This window comes from Monopterus albus, unplaced genomic scaffold (genome assembly GCF_001952655.1).
Source record: "Monopterus albus unplaced genomic scaffold, M_albus_1.0 scaffold8.1, whole genome shotgun sequence".
In the NCBI taxonomy this organism is placed as follows: Eukaryota; Metazoa; Chordata; class Actinopteri; order Synbranchiformes; family Synbranchidae; genus Monopterus; species Monopterus albus.
Window position 1 is genome coordinate 2,733,354 of NW_018127888.1, and position 20,622 is coordinate 2,753,975.

The 20,622-nt window shown below is 41.6% G+C and overlaps 1 protein-coding gene across 4 annotated transcripts in view; it reads right to left on the reverse strand.

Moving 5' to 3' along the window:
* The window catches only part of pax3b (paired box 3b), a 31,180-nt gene extending 10,635 nt beyond the window's left edge, over window positions 1-20,545 (reverse strand). For all 4 annotated transcript variants that reach the window (XM_020586469.1, XM_020586478.1, XM_020586462.1 and 1 more), the window contains exons 1-5: window positions 16,920-20,545; window positions 16,141-16,376; window positions 15,773-15,902; window positions 15,339-15,482; window positions 535-734 (exon numbers count right to left, since the gene is read on the reverse strand). In XM_020586469.1, coding sequence (XP_020442125.1) covers window positions 535-734; window positions 15,339-15,482; window positions 15,773-15,902; window positions 16,141-16,376; window positions 16,920-17,004 — 795 coding nt within the window. In that variant the 5' untranslated portion in view covers window positions 17,005-20,545. The remainder of the gene's footprint in view (window positions 1-534; window positions 735-15,338; window positions 15,483-15,772; window positions 15,903-16,140; window positions 16,377-16,919) is intronic.
* Window positions 20,546-20,622: the final 77 nt, after the last annotated feature.

Here is a 20,622-nt window from a genome sequence, read left to right on the forward strand (position 1 = left end):
TTAGGGTTCAGGTTAGAATTAGGTTTAGTGTTAGACATTTAGTTCTGATGGTTAAGGTTAGGGTAAGGGGCTAGGGGATGCATTACGTCAATGCATATCCTCAGAAAGATAGAAGTACAAGTATGTTTGTGTGTTGTACTGTATGGAACAAACTGAGAGGGAGTCGAACAATTTAGGGAGTCAGAGAACACAAAGCTTCAAGGTTTATGTCTAAAGCTGTGTGTGTGTGTGTGTGAGGGATGTTCATAGTGAGGTCAGGTCACCAAGTGCATGTGTTCGGTTGTATACAGGTACCTGTTTGACCAAAGTGCTGTTGCCATCTCATAAACACTTTTATGATTATCTTCAGCTGAAGGATTTCATGGTTTTCTTTGTGGTTGAGGTGAATGTTAAAACTCTTGAGCTCATAAAAACCCTTCCAAATATCCATCATCTGAATGTCTGTATTCAACAAGACTAAATCCACCTATCTCTCTGCAGTTCCTGAGCTACTCACAGTGGTGTGTATACTGTACTGTATGTGCATGTTTGTACCTGCACCCTGGCCTCAGTGAGTTTGGCCCTCTGGGCCAGCTCCTCCCTGGTGTAGATGTCAGGGTAGTGGGTTCTCTCGAAGGCTCTCTCCAGCTCCTCTAGCTGCTCTGCTGTGAAGGTGGTCCGACTGCGCCGCTGCTTCCTCTTCAGTGGCAGATCGGGCTCTGACTCCACGTCTGAACCCTCATCTGAGTGACTTGCTGTTCAAACACAGAACAAAGAAGATGCAAAGTAACCACTAACTAAAGATGTATGAGAAGGTATGAGAAATTTAAATTGTTCGAATACTATTACAAGTACCTCAAAATTATTGCTCCTGATCAAACTATTTGAGCAACTATAGTTTGTTTCTTTCCAGCTCTGTCAGTACAAATTTAAATCAAGCCTCAAGATGACAGAAGGGGCAACAGAGGAACAACGGGGACTGTTGTTGGTAATGTACTGTAAATATACCCTTGGGCACTGTCTGTCTGGGCATCTGTGTTGGTTTTTGTTGTTGCTGGTAGAACTGTAGTACATCCACAGTTGGTGCACTTTATCCATCCACACTAGTTGAGGTAAAGGAAAGTCGTTGTTCCTGATGATTTCTGCCACCTTCCCTCTTTACTTACTCTAAAAGATCAAAATCCTGTCTGTTTTCTTAGCTTTGCTATTACGCTTCAGCAGTAATTATCTTTATATATAAAACTTCGCCTCTGACCAATGATGTGACTGCTGCCCATGAGCAATTTACCCACCATACCTTCACAACTGATACACAAAAGTAAAAGGTTCAATAAAACTGCTTGCTTGAATTGATATTAAATCATTAATATTCCTTACTGGGTCAGTCTTCATTAATTGTTTCATCAGAAAATGGTGATAAATGCTCTTTGAGCCTCCAGCGTGACACCTTCAAATTGTCTGACCACCTGTACAAACCCCAAATTTTCAAATTACATTAAATTGAGTAAAACTGCAAATCTTAACATTTGAGAAGCTACAACCAGAGAACATCTGGCTTTTTTTATCAGAACTGTTGATGGCACATTTTCATTCAGTACTAACTGAATTAATATCCTAAATATAAGAAATATTTATTTTTATCATGTGTGACCTTCAGCCTGACTGGGCTGCAGTGATATTATGTGCCCTGACAGCCTTTGTGCTTTTACTTTTCATCTCTGTCACAGGTCAGTATTAATACCATTGTAAGCTATGTTCCAAAAGCCAGTAGCTCGGTTTTTAACTCAGTACTTCAAATACTCCTTTGGCTTGCTTCTAAGTTCACCAAGTCCAGAGTGCCCACTTTTTGTGTTACACCTAATTAATTCCCCCTCAGCACAGGGGAAGTTTTGTGTGCCACACTGTATTAGTTCCCCTTAGAAGCAACAATAAAACAGCAGAGAATCCAAATAGCTCAGGGCCCCTCATGTGAAACTGATCCTCTCTGCCCCTTTGGCGATTTTCTCCTCACAACCCCAATAGCAGTGGGAGTCAACTTAACATGCATTAGGAGCAAATTGGTAAAGAAACATTCAAGCATGAGGGAGGCAATAAGTAAAATATTTTCAAAGGGGAAGCAAGAGAAATTGAGCCATTGCCTTAAGCCTCTGCTGAATATCTTGCAATTTTCCACTCGTGGATCTGCTCGCTGTATATCAACCTCTGTGTGAGTTCAGTGTTTACACTACAACATTAACTGATGCAGAAAAAGATGGGAAAATTCAATGTTAAGATACAACTGCGGTTACAATTTTAATTTCATCAGCTGTTTTTGGAACTTTTATCAAACTACTTCTTCATCGGAGTGCAGTGATCAAACAAGCCACATCATTTTTCACTAAACAACAAACAACATTTTATATGGGGTTACAGGACCTTGTATTTTATATGGTGGAGAAGGAATTTGGAGTGTGGGACTTTGGTTTTGGACAGGATGGCTGAAAAGCAAGGGATGAGGCCTTTTGTAGCCTCCCCCTTCAGTTCCTGCATAGAGGAGGGCCACTAGGAATGCTTTCTCACTCCCCCTTCGACTTTAGTAACATGCATGTTCCTCAGCATTTCACAGGGATTTGGGCCCTGGGGAAGCTGGAACAGCCAGGAAAATCCTTAATCACTTTGGAATTACCTCTCGGTTATGACTGCTACTGGGGTTTCGAGAACTTTTCAAGAGAAGCGACAGAAAGGCACCTCTCAAGTCTCAGGAGTCTAGTCACGATAAAATCCTGATCAGATTCTTTATGGAGGACTCAAACAGGCTCATTTGTTTCACTTCAAGTTCTTGGATTCTGCATCATGTGATGTTAAGATACAACAAGATAAGACGGTGGAACGAAAGATAACGTTATCTGTGAGGAAGCTTAATGTCTGTGGAGAAGCTCAGTCAATGAAACATAACGACACCACAAGAGCAAATGTGTTGCACTGAACATACAGTTGATAAGTGAGCTAAATGGCTACAAGCACATATAGAAAATTAAGGCGAAAGACACATTTTCCATTCAAACATGAGCAAACTCCTAATTCACTCAGTGAAAACACTTCTTGCACTTCGCCACCCCACCTTCCTTAAACAAGCGCCACCTTCTCCTTCCTCTTCTCTCCCTCCTCACCCTCTCTCTCAGCCTCTCTTTGTCTCTCTTCTCCCCATCTCTCTCTTTTCCACCCATATTTCTCTCTCTGACTCTCAGGCTCTTTGTTGCTCCACAGAGCTACAGAGCTAAGGTCTTTGCCGGCGATTTCCACGCTCCATCTGTGGAATCCGTCATGGCTCCCTTGGCCCTTCACAGTGGAGGGCTGTCACCTGCCCCATGGGGGAGCTGGGAGGGGGCACAAAGAGGCCCAGCAGAGGGCTTGGGGGAGGTGGGGTAGATGGGAGCACAGCCGGGGGCAATCCACCCCCTCCCCCTCCAAAAATCCAGAGAGAACTGTAAGAGCACCTGAGGGGGTGAGAAGGGCAGCGCAGAGGAGCAACGGGGGCTGTTGTTGGTAATGTAAATGTACCCATGGGGATGGTTTGTCTGGGCATCTGTGTTGGTTTTTGTTGTTGGTAGAAGTGTAGTCCATCCACAGTTTGTGTGTACTTTAGGAGTTGTAAAGTGCTATATAAATAAAGCTTTATTATTATTATTATTATTATTATTTATGGGTAGACACTGTTTGAGTTGAAAGGAACTTCATCCTTCCAGATGATTTCCTTAGTCTTTATTTACGTACTTGGAAAGATTCACATCCTGTCTGTTTGCTTAGTTTTTCTATAACTTCTCAGCACTACAATATGCTGTAACAACTATTCTTGATATCGTTATGGAATTGCTCCAAAGTAAGAAATCAAACATTAGGTGAGTGCTTGGGAAAATATATTAAATGTATCAGTTTACTGTGAATGGATAAAGGTTGAAACTATATTTTATACCTGAATTTACACTTTTGCATTTGCATTGCAAAAATAAACATCATCCTTTTTAGTTATTTTAAGCAACAGATTTCAGATTTTTTGAGATCATTATATTCATGATACATTAGACATTTTTATTAGAAACTGAACACAAGTTTCACTTTCTTATAAAAACATTTTCTGGGCAGCTTTCATCACAGGAAGACCCATTTTATTGAAGTTTACAATGATCACTGTCCTGTTCCAAAGGAAATCACCTTTTGGAAACATAAAATCACTGAAAACATAAAATCTAGGTGAAAATTAATTAAAACTGAGATGCACTAAATTAAACTCGTTTTAGAGATGGATTACAATTGTTCTGTAAATTAGTTCTGACTGTACAGACTGTAGATACTGCGCACTCTGCACCGCTGTTATTGCACTTCTGGTTAGACGCTAAACTGCATTTCGTTGCCATGTACTTGTACATGGGTAATGGCAATAAAGTTCAATCTAATCTAATCTAATTTTCAGTATAACAAATCTTTTCCAAGCAGACATTTGTGGCACAACTTCACCCTGTGCTAAGGTGCATCAACAAGGGAAAAACAAAGTGGAAAGGCAAAAAGTCTGGCAACACTTCAATGTTAAGACCAACATTTCAGCTTGTAGCCTTCGTCAGTCTGTGACCCTTTTTACATGCTCTTAACAGACCCTGAAGAGGACTACAGGCAGAACTGCTTTAGTCTTAACCAAGCACCAATCTCCGGGGATGACAAATGAAGCCAATGCCAGTGTTAAAACATGCAGCTCCTTGAATGGCCGCTTGAGGCTGGCTCCAAAAGGGATTCGATCCCCACAGACTCCCATATTAAAATGCCCAACTTTACAGCAAAAATAAACATTTACTAATTTCCCCTTCCAAGACAACTGTACTGGGGGGAATTTTTACAGAACTTGCCTGTTCAAATTATAAGGGGGCTAAAACTTACGCATATTTAAAGGCATGGCTGCTTTGAGTGTAGTCTTTTATGTACCGTCAGTGGTCTTAACATTAAAATCGTTCTATACACTGCAAGTGTTGCTGGACTTTTTTGCTTTTCCAGTATAACACGTCTTCGCAATTGCTGTGAAAATGCCCTTGCTTAATTATGTGTGTGCATTTGTTAAGGACACAGAAAAGCCTGAATTGTAGTAAAAACAAAATCTAAAACAGAATTTTTTCTCTTAATCCAAAAAATGTGACTGAAGTTTATGTTGCTGCTTGCTTCACGCATGTCTTATCAACAACATGCCTGAAATTCTAAAATATAATGTCATGCAAATTAAACTGGCAGGTAATTCATAGGGTGACACATGGAGCGTTTTGGTGTTCGCTAAGAGAGAGGGCAGCCACCCAAAGCTCACTGCTCCCCACGGCTTGGCTCAGGAGCTCATACACAAACACACACTCCCCAAAGACTGCAGTCATCCAAGCACATGACCTTCTATACGGTACTGGGATTCCCCTGATTCTACATGCATTTGAAGGCTACGTTAATCGAGCTTGTCAGCCCTGAGGTGTCTCCACTTCAGTGTCCCTGCTGACGTGGCTTGTGTTGTCAAGCACCAACACATGCACACACACACACACACACACACTACTTTCCAAAATGATTTTTGTAACACTGAAATATAAGGTCAAATCAGCATCAGAGTCTACTGCCTCCTATACCGATACAGGAGGGCCGGGAAGAGTAGATGGAGAGAAGAGGGTGAGGCCTTTCCCCTGCTTCCCAGATCTTTCCCAACCTTGTAAACCTGTAGTCTCAGAGTGCCCTGTCTGCCATCATCGTCTTGCTATCCCTAAGATCTGATCACATCAATTTGGCACCATCAAATAGCCTTGGTCAATCAAATTATCCACTCTAACCCTCCTATCACTCCTGCCTGTATACATCTGCTATATATTAAAATGCTATATTTATAGCTCCTGTAAACACTTGACTTCTCTTTGTATACTTTTGCTTCACCTCAACTTAAAGGAGTATGGCCCTGGCTCTTGTCAGTTCATCGAAATATGAGAAAATATGAGCCTTAAGAGGGTAAAATGATCTGAGCAAAGAAAGTCTGGAAAACCAGCTATATTGCCGAGGAGCATTAAGCCGCAAAATAAGAGAGGAGCAGTTTGGGGGTGTGTGTGGAAGGAGTTAGAGGAGAAAAGAAAACTGTTTAATTTAACCAAACTGAAGCCCTAAGAGGCACAGTGCATGTGACTCCAAGCCAAAACAACTTTTCCGGAGCCAAGAAAGCCCAAAATGGCTCCCACTGTGCAACGCCATCCCAGGGAAGAGAAAACCGAGGAGGAGAATAGAGGATTTAGCTGAAACAGACTGTTTGAAAAGACAGATTTTTTTTTAGGGGGGCAGTCAGATGGGGACACAAAGGCTTAAATATGTCCACTGAGACATGAGACAGTACACAGTGAGCATCTACGTATGTGTGCGTGAGAGAGAGAGAGTGAGAGAAAGGGGATATGTCAAACTTGGATTTTGGGACTTGGGGGAATTGATTGACCATATGTGGACTATTTACACCCCTGTTCGGACATCCCAGTAACTCTTCTGGGGCTTTAGTTAATAGTGAGGCTAAATTGAGCCTCTGACACATTTCCCTCCCCTTCTCTCCACCTACCCCTCTCAAAAAGCACAAAACAAAAGGCAGAGGAGACAAACGCAGCATTTATTTGGGCGGGCCATCCATGCTGCTCCTATTCAGGAGTCAAGGGACTAAGTGACTGGCTGACTGCATTAAACAGTATATAGAAGTCAAGGCAGGCAGATGCTGGGCCTGATAATGGCTGTACTGACAGCTTATGGACCCATCTGCGGCTCTTTCTTTTGGGTTAAGAAAAAATATGGTGCATGAGTGCATGTGGATTTTTGTGTGTGTGGGAGGGAGGCAAACTCACTTGACTTGCTAAGGAGGAGTTTCAACCTTCACAGCTGCCCTGTAAATGAGAGCATGCCAGAGCTGTGCATGTGTTCTTCATCACGGGATTAAAAATTTTTAAAAATGGAGCTAGCAAACTGTCAGAAATCACAAACTTGTTATGCTGCAAAAAGTAACATGTCGAAGGGTATAAAGGAATCTGACGCTGTGAAGAAAGATCTATGGGCGCTGCTGAGGACGTGAAGTACCTGTCATTTGTGGCTAAATGTGTTTTTAACCCCGTTTCCTGTGTAGCACTGGGGGAGAGTGACCCTCTGCAGCCCTGTGACCCTGCAGCTCTTCTCTTTCTTTTAACTCTGAAAATGACTCCCAACCCTTCAGTCAGTGGGGAACAGTCCAACACGGTGAGCTGCGAGCAGGTTCGCTGTCATTCTCAAGTTTTTTAATAGGAAGGTAGTATGACAACATGAAATATGTGATTTTTATGAAAACGTATCACTTTCAATCAGCAACACAAATGCAGTCCATAAGTGCACACTACTGCCGCTGATCATGAAGTACTTTCCCCCTTAACAATCCAGTCATGCTTAAACAAAGAAGGTAATTGAAAAGTAGGAATTTGATCCAGTGCAGATTAATTGGTGATTTTTTTATGAACAACTTCCAAGTATAATAAGATCTACTGAGACATTTAGAATAGCTGTAATGTACAGTATAATGCTGCATTCATGTTATTTGGGTGAGGGTAGATCGCAGTTTCCTATGTTTTACCTCAACTTCCAGATGGTAAATATTAATTTTAAAAAACTCATGGTTTGGCAGTGAATGCCTCTTTGAACAAGGAAATATCTGTAATCGAGCTCTACAGAGTAGTGCATTCATTCAAAAAAAAGCAGAACAAAATTGATCATCACACTTTTTTAGAGGTAGCTTCACTGTAAAGCTCAAAGACTATGTCCAAAATACTAATTTATCATCCCTCACGGTCTGCTTAATGATGACACATGGCATCCCCACAGCATAAACACTCATTTTAAGCCTCTCTCCCAATGAAACACAAAAGCTTCTGGTGTAATTAGTTAACAAAGCTCTGAAAGAAAGTCAGGCTTCGCTAGTCAGGTGATTGACAGCTGGCTGTCTCCCATCAGCGGCACAGACGTTGCATTTACTGGCCTCTGGCTGGCCTCTGCAAACTCTGACATTCAACTCTAACCCCGCTACGCCCACATGCACATAGACACACATTAATAAAATCATGCTCACAAACGTACAGACAGATATATGAGAGGAAAACACACACTCACATTCTTCCTTACTTTCTGAGAAGCACACACAAACACACTGATGCACATTAAAAAACAACCTCTCTCCCCCTTCCCCCCCAGCTGTTGTGCCTAAAGTGCATACTTGCAGCAGATAAAGAGGGGCCTTATTCTAAGACGAGCCATTCTACTTGACCTTCACTAGGCCTTTTCACTCTTTCACTCCCTTCAAACCGTCTTTGGGGCTCGCTCACCCTCAGCTCAATGTGGCTAGTCCATCACGGGTGAAGGCTGGGACGCAACAGCGGGTCTTGAAGGGGAAATACCCCCAAAGACCCCCTTCCCCCTCCCACCTACACACGCATGCACACACACACACACACACACAGACACAACCCCCTTCTCCCTCTCAGAAATCATCCTGACTTCAAAGTTGGTGTGCATTCATTAATTGCCCTTTGAATTGATATCAGAGCGTCACAATAAGAGTGTGAAAAGAAAAAGAGGCTTTAATGAAGCATAGAGCGGCCATTCATTTGCAGATAACTATGTTTTCATGCTTGGATAGTCATCATGCACGGACTTATTAGAAAAAGCCCATGAGAGAGAGAGGAGTGCAGGATGAGGAGCGAGGGGCAGAAAGACAGAGAGAGCCCCAGGGTAAAGGAGAGTGATTTGGTGCTCACCACTTGGCCCTCGTGCCCCCCTTTGCCCTCGTGCCCAGGGACTCACTGAGTGATACATTCATTCTTTCAACAGACAGACAGAGCCCTCTTCACCAGGCACTTGGCTCAGGCCAGTAAGAGCCAATAGCTATTATAGCATCCACTGAGAGCGTATTGGTTCTTTCTTTGTCATATCTACAAAGAACAGAAACAGCAACTGGCAACTTATTTAAGTGAAAATTATTTTTATGATCAATTAATCTGCTGATTATTATTATGTTATAATTGATTATTTGGTCTAAAAAGTGCTCATCAAAAACTCCTAAAGCACAAGGTCATCTGTGTTGTTTGTTCTGACCGACAGTACAAAACCAAGTGATATTTAACACTGATATAAAACAGACAACATCCCAGAAGGTAGAACCAGAGAATATTGGGTATTTTTGCTTAAAGTCATCTAATATTTTAACTTGAAGATTCTTTAAAAAGATGTCAGACACTCAGCAGGTTCAAGAACATGCTTAAAAATAATGTACTGAATAACTACAGGAATAGTGTAACTCATATTTGCTTGCTTTTTGTCTAGTTGTTGTTTTGAACATGTGTCTGTATTTATACATTAATTTGGTCTGATTATGAGGTGGCAAATGTAATAATTAGTTAGAGGGGTGGCTATATTATTAAGCTTTGGCTTAGGCCTACTCCTTTTCAATTTTAAAGGTATGTTAAATATCTATTTAGAGCACTGATTAGTTCCTGTTTAAAGAGGAATAACTAAAAATAAGATGTGTTTATTTTAATGTATGGATCAAATGAAAAAAAAAGACCTGCTGTACTGTTGCTCTCTTGATCATCAAATTATCATTGCAGTTTTAAAGCATGAAACATCATGTTTCTATATCTTTCTGTTCTCCCAGCATATTTAAAAAATGCAACTGAGGAGTGGGGAGCAAGGAGTGGGGGGCATGGCCTCATAGCCTACTGTGTGATGTGGAGGGTCAGAGGACAAGGGGGACACGGACCACTGCTCACAGTAGCATGGACAGAGTCAGAGCTAATAACCTTGAGAAGCTGCTTTCAGAATGTCCTTTTCTCTGCTGGAGAAACAGAGTCTGGTAGAGCTCTGATAAGGTACTACAAGCATATTTATGTCCTTTTGAGAGAGTCACTGTACAGATACCTGTGTTGAAACTGAAGTAAAGGTGCTTTAGGAGAGGCTCTGCTGTGTGTGTGTGTGTGTGTCTCTCTGAGCAGTGTCAGTAATGTAGCACCACTGTTTTTCACAGTTAAAGTTACTGTTTATCAAACATAAATATATTGTTAAGCTCTGAAAACAGCAAATGTATCCTGTAGCCTGTATGTTGAGTGTACTGCCTCTGCTGAGCAAAGCATCTCATTCATGTACAATGTAACATTAGCTTTTCAGCTCTTATCACACTTGCTAATGCTAACAAGCTAACACAGTTGGCAGGAACAGGGGGTCGGGGGCACTGACGAAATAGACCTTGGAGTCTTGTATATGGTGTCATGATTTGGGAGGCGCCAGCAAATTCACCAAAACTGAACTTTCAAATCCAAACTGATTCAAACTATTGACATACTGTATTTACAATGAACATGGGGTCACCACTTCCCTCTACTGTGCAAAAACGAAGCCAAATATCATGAATGCGGCGGCTGCCATCTTGCTTTTTTGCAATCAGATTCTGCACAGTAGCAACCAGAAGTGGAGTGACAGCACTGGACCACCAATCAAAGCTGTCAAATCAAACAAAGTGCACCTCTTTTTATATCATCAAATAACTTTACTTATTAAAAACAGACTTACCAGAAAAATTACCACTCGTACACACATCCATGTGATAATATCTACCAAAACCCACAGAAATCACCTCTGGAAAATAAGTATTTAATTTGTACTTTGAGGTTTTAATGTGGCTCATATCCCTTCCACTAACATGGAGGAAGCAGGATTTATGAGCGATACTGCGACGAGCCACCAGGGGGCGATCGAATTTTGGTGACTTCACTTCTGGGAGCCAATGATCCAAACTACCTAACTTTGACTGGAAAATGATGTTTTTATACACAATATAAATTTTGTTGGAGAAATCACTTGTAATGACAGCATACAGCATGTCAGCAAAAAATAATATTTTAAATGGTTTATTCTGTGTTAGGAAATTTCAAAAACATGTTTTGCTGTTCTTACCGGCTACAGCTGATCACTGATTTAGTATGCAGAAACATAATAATAGACAACTGGGAAAAGTAAAATGTCACATGCAAGTATTTTTCTCTTGAAAAACATTTTTATCAGTAAACACGCCGGATGTTTCACTGATTTTCAGATAACAACATTAAACAGCTGATGTACAAAAGTTAATGACAATCCCAGCTAATGCTCAAATGCCTCTGCAAACACCATCATCTCACAGTAAACAAGTTGCACCTTCAGTGCTCTCACCATTCTTCCCATATCTCTTCTCCTTTCAGTCCTCTTTCCTCCTCTACTCTGGCACTGATCCAATGTGTGCCCACATATCACATTTGCAGCACATCATCCCTCACCCCAAGTGGCAGAGAAACCCAAGTTCTTCATTCATTCATATTATTTACACAAACAAAGTCCTGCTCCGTTTCTGTGACAAAGCCAGCTAAATCTTCATGGCTCTTTCATGTATTGTCTGTTCACAGTTCCCTTTTGTCCCCCGGCCATTGGCCTGGGCCCTGGATACAATGAGTCCGGGAGAATGGAGGCAGATTGAAGGAATGTGCCTCAATAAACCTAATTATGACATGATGACTGCGCTCACCATGGTAGGGGTTTTTCAAAGATCTCAGGCTTATTCAATTAGCCCTTTCCAGGATCCCCTTTCACCAAATAAAGTTATCCCTTTGACTGTTTGCATTACAGAGTGAAATGTGTGCCTGTGTGTGTGTGTGTGCGCGTGCGTCTGTGCGTAAACATGACTGGCCTAAATGGAAATGTATTGGCCATCAACAAGACTCCTCTGTATTATCTGGCTAATTTCACCTAACGAAGTACGGACTCTAAAAGATACACTGTGAAAATGTCAAGCAGGGCGAGGGAGGTGGGGACACAGTGACTGTTTTAATCATTAACTTTGTCTGTAGGGTTAAGTACTATACCACTGGGAGTTTATAACAGCCCAGCAACACGCCTGCAGGGCCAGCATTACTGCCAAATCTACACAGTAAATAACAGATAGAGAATGGAGCAGGGGTGGGGATTTGGGGGTATTAATTTCCTTCCATTTTAACTAACATTTACTTGGATGGAAATTTGGGGGAAAATATCTTCAATATATATTTATATGTCAAATTATAGGCCTTTAGATTACACTTGTATTTACACTTGTATTTGAATACTTTAATACTCTAATACAACAGGCCATGTAGTACATGACTTTAAACTCTCAAGTCATATAAAATTCGGACTCTCGTTAACCATATAACTGCAAATGCTATGAAGCATTATTCAAGAAAGCTGCAACTAACCAGAGAAGCAAGCAACAAGCAAAAAAAGGGTTAAAAAACGGATTTGCATATTTATATTTGTCTCATAAAATATAAAATGCATGGTGTAATTCTGACTATTTTCTATTAAATCAGACGTGATATATCAAGATATCTTTTATTGAAAAGTGAATTATGTTCCAAAGCACACATCACATGTTTAACTATAAAGGTGCTGGCCAACTTTTGTGAAGAACGTTTCGCCTTACAGATCAGACACAGTGGCGGGATTTTTTATAGGCATGACATATTGGAATCTAGCAAAGATATATTATAAATCAACACTCAAAAGGTTATTAAAGAACTTAATCAGAAACGTCATGGCACTGGACTGACTTTCCACTGTGCGCTCTGGATGATGCAGCCTAGATATTAAACGGCCTGTGCCCCGCAGGCTGACAGAAACAGAGGGAGAGGGGCGGTTGCTCTCCAGATGAAAGTGACATGAAATAAAAGAGTCGATTTAATCTGCTTGAAGAGATTTGAGGAGCAAGTGGTGGAGGAGGAGCGGAGGAGGGCGTGAGTGTGCGGAGCTGTGCGCAGTAGTTGGACGAGTGGCCGGGGCCCCCATTGTGAAGCTGTGCTCCGGGCCAGACCGGGGCTCTCCGGGAAGAACATTGGTCCCCATTCACCAAAACGCTCTTTAATACACCCCTCCGTCATTAAATGTTACATAGCACAATATCGACATCATTTAGAAGACATTATTAATGTGCGAGGGGGCAAGGCCGAGTCTCATCTAAGAATCAATAACAGATCATGAGTTACACGCTCACTATTAGTGTCATCCAGCGACGCGGGAAAGTCCGCTTTGTTTTGTTGGCCAATTAGAAATAGAACATTATGACAAACACAGCAATTAGACCATCAAACGCTACTGGATCGGACAATGTAGATATATTCTATTTTAAATCGCTAGGATTATATAAATGTACCAAGGCACCAAGAAAGTAACCAAAGTTTACTGACGTCAATAATAAACTCCGTAAAATATAGGTAGACCTAAAGAGGCAGCACAAAACCTAAATTATAGTCATGTGCGTGTGACTGGGATTAGTCTCATTGTTAGTTTACTTCAGTTCCACTTTCTCTCAAATACATGTGCGCTCTCTGGAAGGATGCGCCCTGATCAACACATATTGCATCCCTCATTTTACTGCTTTGAAAATGGCACGTTTTAAATCGAGGGTGTGTTTAATGCGCATTTTGGTGCGTACATGTGTGTAACCGCGTGTGCGCAGGTTTAAGGGGCGAGCACGCATCCTTGGGCAATACGTGAGTGGATTTCAGAGGCCTCAATTGTCCTTCTGAATGGCAGTCGGCGTCTTTAGCCGATTCCAAAAGGAAACATTTTGTAGGTGAAAACGGCCATTTTCCCTCCAAACCGTGCCGATGCGCTCCTTGAATAATTCATCCTTCATTGCGGCCTCATAATGTGTTTTGTCGGGCTTTTCTGTGGAGAAACTCTCCTCTCCCCTTCATTTTCTCTGACTGACTGAATTATAAACAGGCTGCCTTCTTCTTTAGCGCCAGGCAAAGCTGTTTTCCAAGCTGGCCTTTTGTCCGCACACAGCCCAAGCGTGAGCCTCAAATAGACTCTGGCGCCTTTGTCTCCCAAGTTCATCCGTGAGCATCCTGTTGTGCGCGCAAGGCGTCTTTGTCATGAGATGGAAACCGTTGAACAAATGTTTGATCAACTCATCTGAGGGACATTTTGTCTCCTCAAACTAGGGCCCGCTATCTCTCCTCCCCTATTTTGCTGATGCACAGACCAAGAAAGTGCGCACAGGGAAATGGTGGGCTGAATGTTGATAGCTTCTTAAACTGTTTAAACAAAGTGGACAGACAAGGGATGGGAACCTGTTGAGCACATAACTGACTAGCTCACTTATTGACTTGAATGTTTAAATATGAAACATTTATAAGTTTAAGTTATAATATCGCAGCACAGTTTGGTCTCTTGTGTAAAACTCGTCGGCCATTCGACTGTAATTCAGGTTTTAAAGAGAAAATGTATGTGTTCATTTCGGAGGTTCATTGGAAAGTCGTGGCACATTTCCACTCAATCACGTGGTTAAAAAGTAATGACATTCAAGTCTATTAGACTTAATTTAAGTACACCAGGGGAAAAAAACGACTTAAACTGTATTAAAACACCTCATTTTAATTATTTCACTTGATTAAAAATAGGATTTCTGACAAAATGAAAGAGTTAATAACTTGTCCAGGGGCGGCCACTTTTTTTTTTACAGTGTGCGCTATTGTTGGAAACATTAATAAAAACTGATTTGTTGCATAAAATAATGACCATACGATAAACAAACAGCTTACCACCAAACAACCAAAGAATAAATATGTGAAATATATTTTCAGAATGTACCAGAGGATTACACCTAAATACGGTGGATACGTTTAGAATTGTGCGGACGCTGCGTCCTTGTAATTTTCTGATTAAAGAGTTTCAAAAGTATGTGCATCCTACTGTGCAGACTATCTGTAACATGGCTGTCCATCCGCACTGCTTTTAGACCACTACGCACGCACGCACGCACACACACACACACACACACGCTTTTTCCCGCACAGAGCCATCACCTGCTGTTTGATTTACGGTACAGCCTCATGGGAAACGCATTAGCCAGAGAGATATGGTCGATAAAGAATTCCTAACAAAGGAGGACACACACACTCCACCCCCATCCAACAATTTTACAGCATGCTAAAACACCACACAGAGGCTGGTTATACAACAAAACACAACTATTGTACTTCACACCCAAGGGCAATCAACAGGTTGCAGGTGTGGAGCCTGATGACGTGGGTTTCTGCAAAATGGGGTTGTAGTCTACTCATCTATAAAGTAATTCACTGGAAATTATATCATGTTTGCACCTTCACTACACAAATATTTAACAAAGTAAGCATTAAATATACGATTTGGCAACTGACTACTTAACTTAAATTAGGTATCGTTCCACTGGCCTGGGTCACTGATACCAAACAGCTAGTTTGTCTCTTTAGCAACAAGTTGAGGAGTTCACTTACATCTGTCTCCTAAAATGCCTTCAATGCTGTGTTTGGCCCTCCGGTCGTTCTCCTCCATCTCTTTCTTCTCAATTTCATCTTCATCCTCTTCTTCATCGCCTTTCCCCCCGAACTTACTCCGCATGATGCGACTGATGGAGCTCACTGCGAGTCCGTTAAGGAAATGGAAAATGAGTTACAAAAATTAAAAACTGCTGTGTCAAATAAAGAAAGAAATAAAACGATGCGAAACTAATGAGCCCTAAACATGAAAAAGTCTGTAAAATGTTTAATATGAAATAAATCGGGAATAAAATATCTAAAAAAAAATAACACACTAAAAAAAATTCGGAGAAAACTTTTGATCACTTTCTGAAGTAGTATATCATAATAATAATAATCATTATTATTATTGTTGTTGTTGTGAAAAGTAGTTCATTTCAGCCGTCGTTTACCTGAAGGCACGTTGTTGCGGTCACATATCCCATCCTTCAGTAGTTTATCCCGGATCTCCCAGCTAAACATACCCGGGTTTTCCCTCTTGTACTCTTCTATTCTCTTCTCCACGTCGGGCGTTGTTCCCTGCTTCAAAGGTCAGATAAGTCGCAGTGTTTATTCACTTTGCTGTGGCCCTTGGGGCACTAAAAGCATTCTGAGCTTATTATAACTTAAAGATCAACAGGTTACTATGATGTAGCCCATCAAAATGCCACATGTTAGTTTATTTACGCTATCGTAAAGTCTGCAAATAGATCTTTTCTTATAGTGGTTTGGTGTTAAGCCTTGATTTCCAACAGGTCGATTTGCTCTCTCGGGTCCATACCTTGGGTTTGCTGCCTCCGATGGCCCCGGGTCTTATGGAACCCGTCTCCTGGTACCGGCACAGGATTTTAGACACGCAGCCGTGGGAGACCCGGAGCTGTCGGGAGATGACACACGGCCTAATACCGTGGTGGGCCATCTCCACGATCTTATGTCGGATGTGGTTGGGCAAAGGTCTGCCATTTATGAAAACTCCTCCGAGCTGGTTCACTCGACCTTGACCCAACGGGGTAGACACTATTTATTCAAAATATAAGAGGGATTTGTCACCTGAGTGATCCAGGCTTTTATACTCCACACAACAGTCCAGAAAAGTTTACAGACTCCAACTTAACACCAACAAAGCAGCTGATTTATTTTACTGCTCCATAAACAGCTGACAATAAAAGCTCAGTTTATTAAAATGTGAGAAATAATATAACTGAACGTTGTAGAACCATTAAAATGATTTATGAAAATACAAAATAGCCTGTGTTAACGAGGTGATAGGCACAGACCATATCCTTTTAAGTGTGTTGAAAGTTGCAAACTGAAAAAAAAAAAGTAAAATACACTTTCAATACAAAATGAAGAACTTATGAATGAAGATGTAATTATTTCAAATTTTAGATCCTGTAACTGTATAAGGTTTGTGTTTCTAACCCGGGGTTGGGAGAAGACTGAACAAACTATCCATGGCCACATTAAAACTGACTTTTGACCAGCCTAGCCCTGCAACCCCAGTGTCCTCTGTCAACATCCAGGGTAGCAAACCGTCCTGTCGGCTGTGTGGTGCGTTACCTTCCAGTGGGAAGCCACTGCGGGGGTAGTTCTGAGCCAGCGTGGGTCGCATCATCCTGGGTATTGACCCCGCCAACGCAGTCATACCTCCAACACCCCAGTAAAGATCTCCTTCTAACTGGGAGGCTGCTGCTCCAACGCCGAGTTTGCAACAGGAGGACGTCGTTTAAAATCGTCTTTTCGCCTGTGAGAAGCTTCCTGGAAGATTAGCCTCGGTTAGCTTCGGTTGGGGTTAGCCGCACCCGGGCTACAGCCGAGCACCAGTGTCCCGGGGCAGCCACAACCCCTTGAGAGGTCCAATTTGAAGAGGGAAAATGAAGAATATCTGGTTTGGGGATGTTCAAAGGAGTTACCTTCTCAGTCTACTGTTTTAATCGCCAGTAGTCCTACTGGGACTCTTGGCAGTGTGTTTGCCAAGGCTGTGATACTAATGCTGTTGTTGTTATTTGTTGACACCGGTTCAAAGTGAAGGGAGACCGTCAAAAGTAGCAGAGCTCTTCTCTGTCCCCCCCCCGCGTCAGCGCTCCAGACTGTGATTGGTCGAACCCGTACATCCGTTGTGCGGCAAAGAGCGAGGATTGGCCGAGGCTGAAAACTTTTGTCCAATCAGATGGGCTGTCGCAGTTCGGGGGCGGACAAGACTGAGGCGTCAAAACTCAAAGCTATGTCAGAGTCATACCACCAAAAACTCTTGAGCTCCGATTTGGGCGAACTACTGAGGGGAATGTGGAGGTATAGGCTAATTATCTGGTTAAGGTGATAAGTTAATCACAAAGCTATTTAGCACTGAGGCACAGATATATTCTGATGTGAGCTTGTTCCAGCAAATCACTGTCGGTTAATCATCTTTCCCCTCCATTCAAATCTTTTAAAACGAATACAGGATAGAATTTAGCTCTGCATACACAGTGGGCCTATGCCAAGTAGTTTACTACATAAACTATTGTATGGGGTAACAAACAAACTTTTTAAAATGAATTCTACATTTCTTTAACTTTTGCCTGTGATTATTTGTCTCTAAGGAAGTGCAAATATTAGAAACGCTTTATAGGCCAATAGATTACCACCACTAAACACTGCATCAAAATAATTTCAGAAATACAACGTAAGAGTCTCTGTCCCTATTTGTTTGCATATTCATTAACAACTGAGTCAATCTCTGGCTCTATTGTAACACCAACATCACCAGCCACGTTGTCTTGACAAAATTCAAAGGTGACTGACAAATCTTTCCGTTTTGGCCCGTCTATTGCGCACATGCACAGATGCATTCCATTGTTCGTGACATTATCTTTGACTTCGGCTGGTTTCCACTAAGTTAGTTTGCTTCCGCTCACCTATTAATTAAAACCAAGATTTAAAAAAAAAGTTTGATAACAGCTTTATTCAGCTTCAGGCTATGGTATAACATAATATGGGAAATATTCTTATGAGGTGGAAACCAAAATTGGATGACTTATGCCTTTACTGCTGACTGATTAAATAGAAATAGGAATTTCATTTAGGCCTATTGTCCGTTTTGTCACCAGTCTGCGCGTAATGACATCTCTAAACTGTTTAATGCATGCTATCGTGCACGACCCCTAATTTGTTTCCACTCCATGGCCTCATATATGACACAAATGGTGCTAAAGTGTGTACACCTCTAGGAATTTATTATGGTTTTCAGACACAGCACCAGCCAGCCGAGAAAAGTCTGAAGGGGGACTTGCGCCACAGCAGGATACGACGCCAGGGCGGCCGTAAAGCCAGTCTAGCTTTGTGCCACTATTCAGACGAGGGTGTATTCTCATCCCCAGATGACTAATAATCAATATAGTCACCGCCAAATAAAGAGAATAGGGGAGCGAGCTGGTAAAGTTCAGCCGCAGTCTTCTCTCATTGAGAATCGTGCAGCATCCTTTAGTTCCTAATCAATCACTGAAGCAATGGCTGAGCGCTTTGAAACCAGACAAAAGCTGGTCTTACTTCACTGTCCATCACCCACAGAATGGTAACTTCGTCCTCGCAGTGTGATTATCAAAGTTGATCCCTGGACCGTTGCGCGAGAAGAACCTTTTTTTCCCAAAAGAATAAAAAATAAAATGTAATTCTCATTAATTTAATCCCTGATTTTGGACGCATGGCAGAGCAGCATCAGAACCAGCCCTTCATGTCATGGTGGAGTTTAAGGTAGTACGTGTCCAATGCAACAGCGAATTTATAAATGCAAGCTCTAAATTTAAAAGCAAATATGAGCCCGATGGAAATTATAATAAGTGCTTTTAGGCTATGTTTTCTGTCTCTGTGTTTAGTCGACGCCTTGAAGGAAAACACCTAAAACCTTCGTGTAATTTATACAAGACTAAAGCTGAAAAACACCCCTGCACCTGATCGGCCCTTTCATGTTTTAATCCTCCCACCTATGGACTATGGAAGCGTAACGGACACCCGATGGGGTTCCAGTTAAATCACTGTCATTCACCTTCATTTACGCAGGGAGGAGATATCCTACAGGATAACTAGGTTTCAATTAACATTCACTTCTTCTATGGCTTTTGGAAAAACGCACTTCAAATGTTGTGCTTGCTGTCAAAAACTTGGGAAGACAATGGGTAGCCGCTGAGTTTAGAGTAAGCAGGGTGAACGGGGGGTCTTTCTCCTGCTAGGTTGTCATTATCTTCTGGCAAAAGGTTATTATCATACCCACAGATGGATGAATTCTGCGAGTTGGCATAGCGTGGCTTTAAAGACAGGGGACGCGTCAGTTTGTTTTTGATTGATTTTACATTTGTAAAAAAAAAAACAGGTGAGCTATGAGGAATGGCTGGATTATGATGTAGGGCCTACAGCCTGATTCAGCCCTAACTCAAGCCAAATCGTAATGAAGTGGCAGGTGGGCAACAGGCTTTTACAGGCCTTATAATCCCAAAACGTAGACTTAAATGTTGCCAGCAATTTGAGTAAACCTGTTTCAGTAGACTCTAAAAGCTCTGTTAGGACTATTTATTTGCCTTTCTTGGATTGTATTATTCCTAAAACACACAAGTCTTTACGCTGACGAACGTGACAATTTGGGAATGTAAGTGATCTTACTGAAATTGGATGTTACAGCCAAAAAAACAGAGAGGCCAAATGGGAAACAGAGAGAGGAATGATACATGCCTCGGCCCTCTTTCAAGCGACACTGAATCTCCGTGTCCAATCCATTACCGGGGGATGAAATTCAAAGTCAGAAATCTCGCTTGATGAGAAATAAATTAGTTGCATCTCATGCACTGCATGGAGGCCATTCACAAACACATATTTGTCAGATCAGATAGTTTTCTATGCGTCCTACTGCGGTAACACTTAACACATACTGACTCAGAGAAGGTGCTTCTACACCACAGGCCTCATTTCAAAGATCAGTACTGTACTTTTTATTCCACTATTTGGTGACTTAACAACTTTACCTATAGCCTAAAACAAAGGTGTGACTTACAGTATGATGTAGTTTAGTCATTAATCCATCAGTAACAATATTCCAGTACTAATATAGGTCACATGACAAATATTACACCGCTAGTTCCCATTTTACTTTTGATATCTACAAAAGGTGGCTCATAATATTTCAGATTATGACTTATAGCTACTAAGTGTGGGGCTTCAGAGGGATCTTATACAGGCTAAACCTATTATTTCATTAAAATACGGTAAGAGGCTATTAGGGCTACTTAACAGA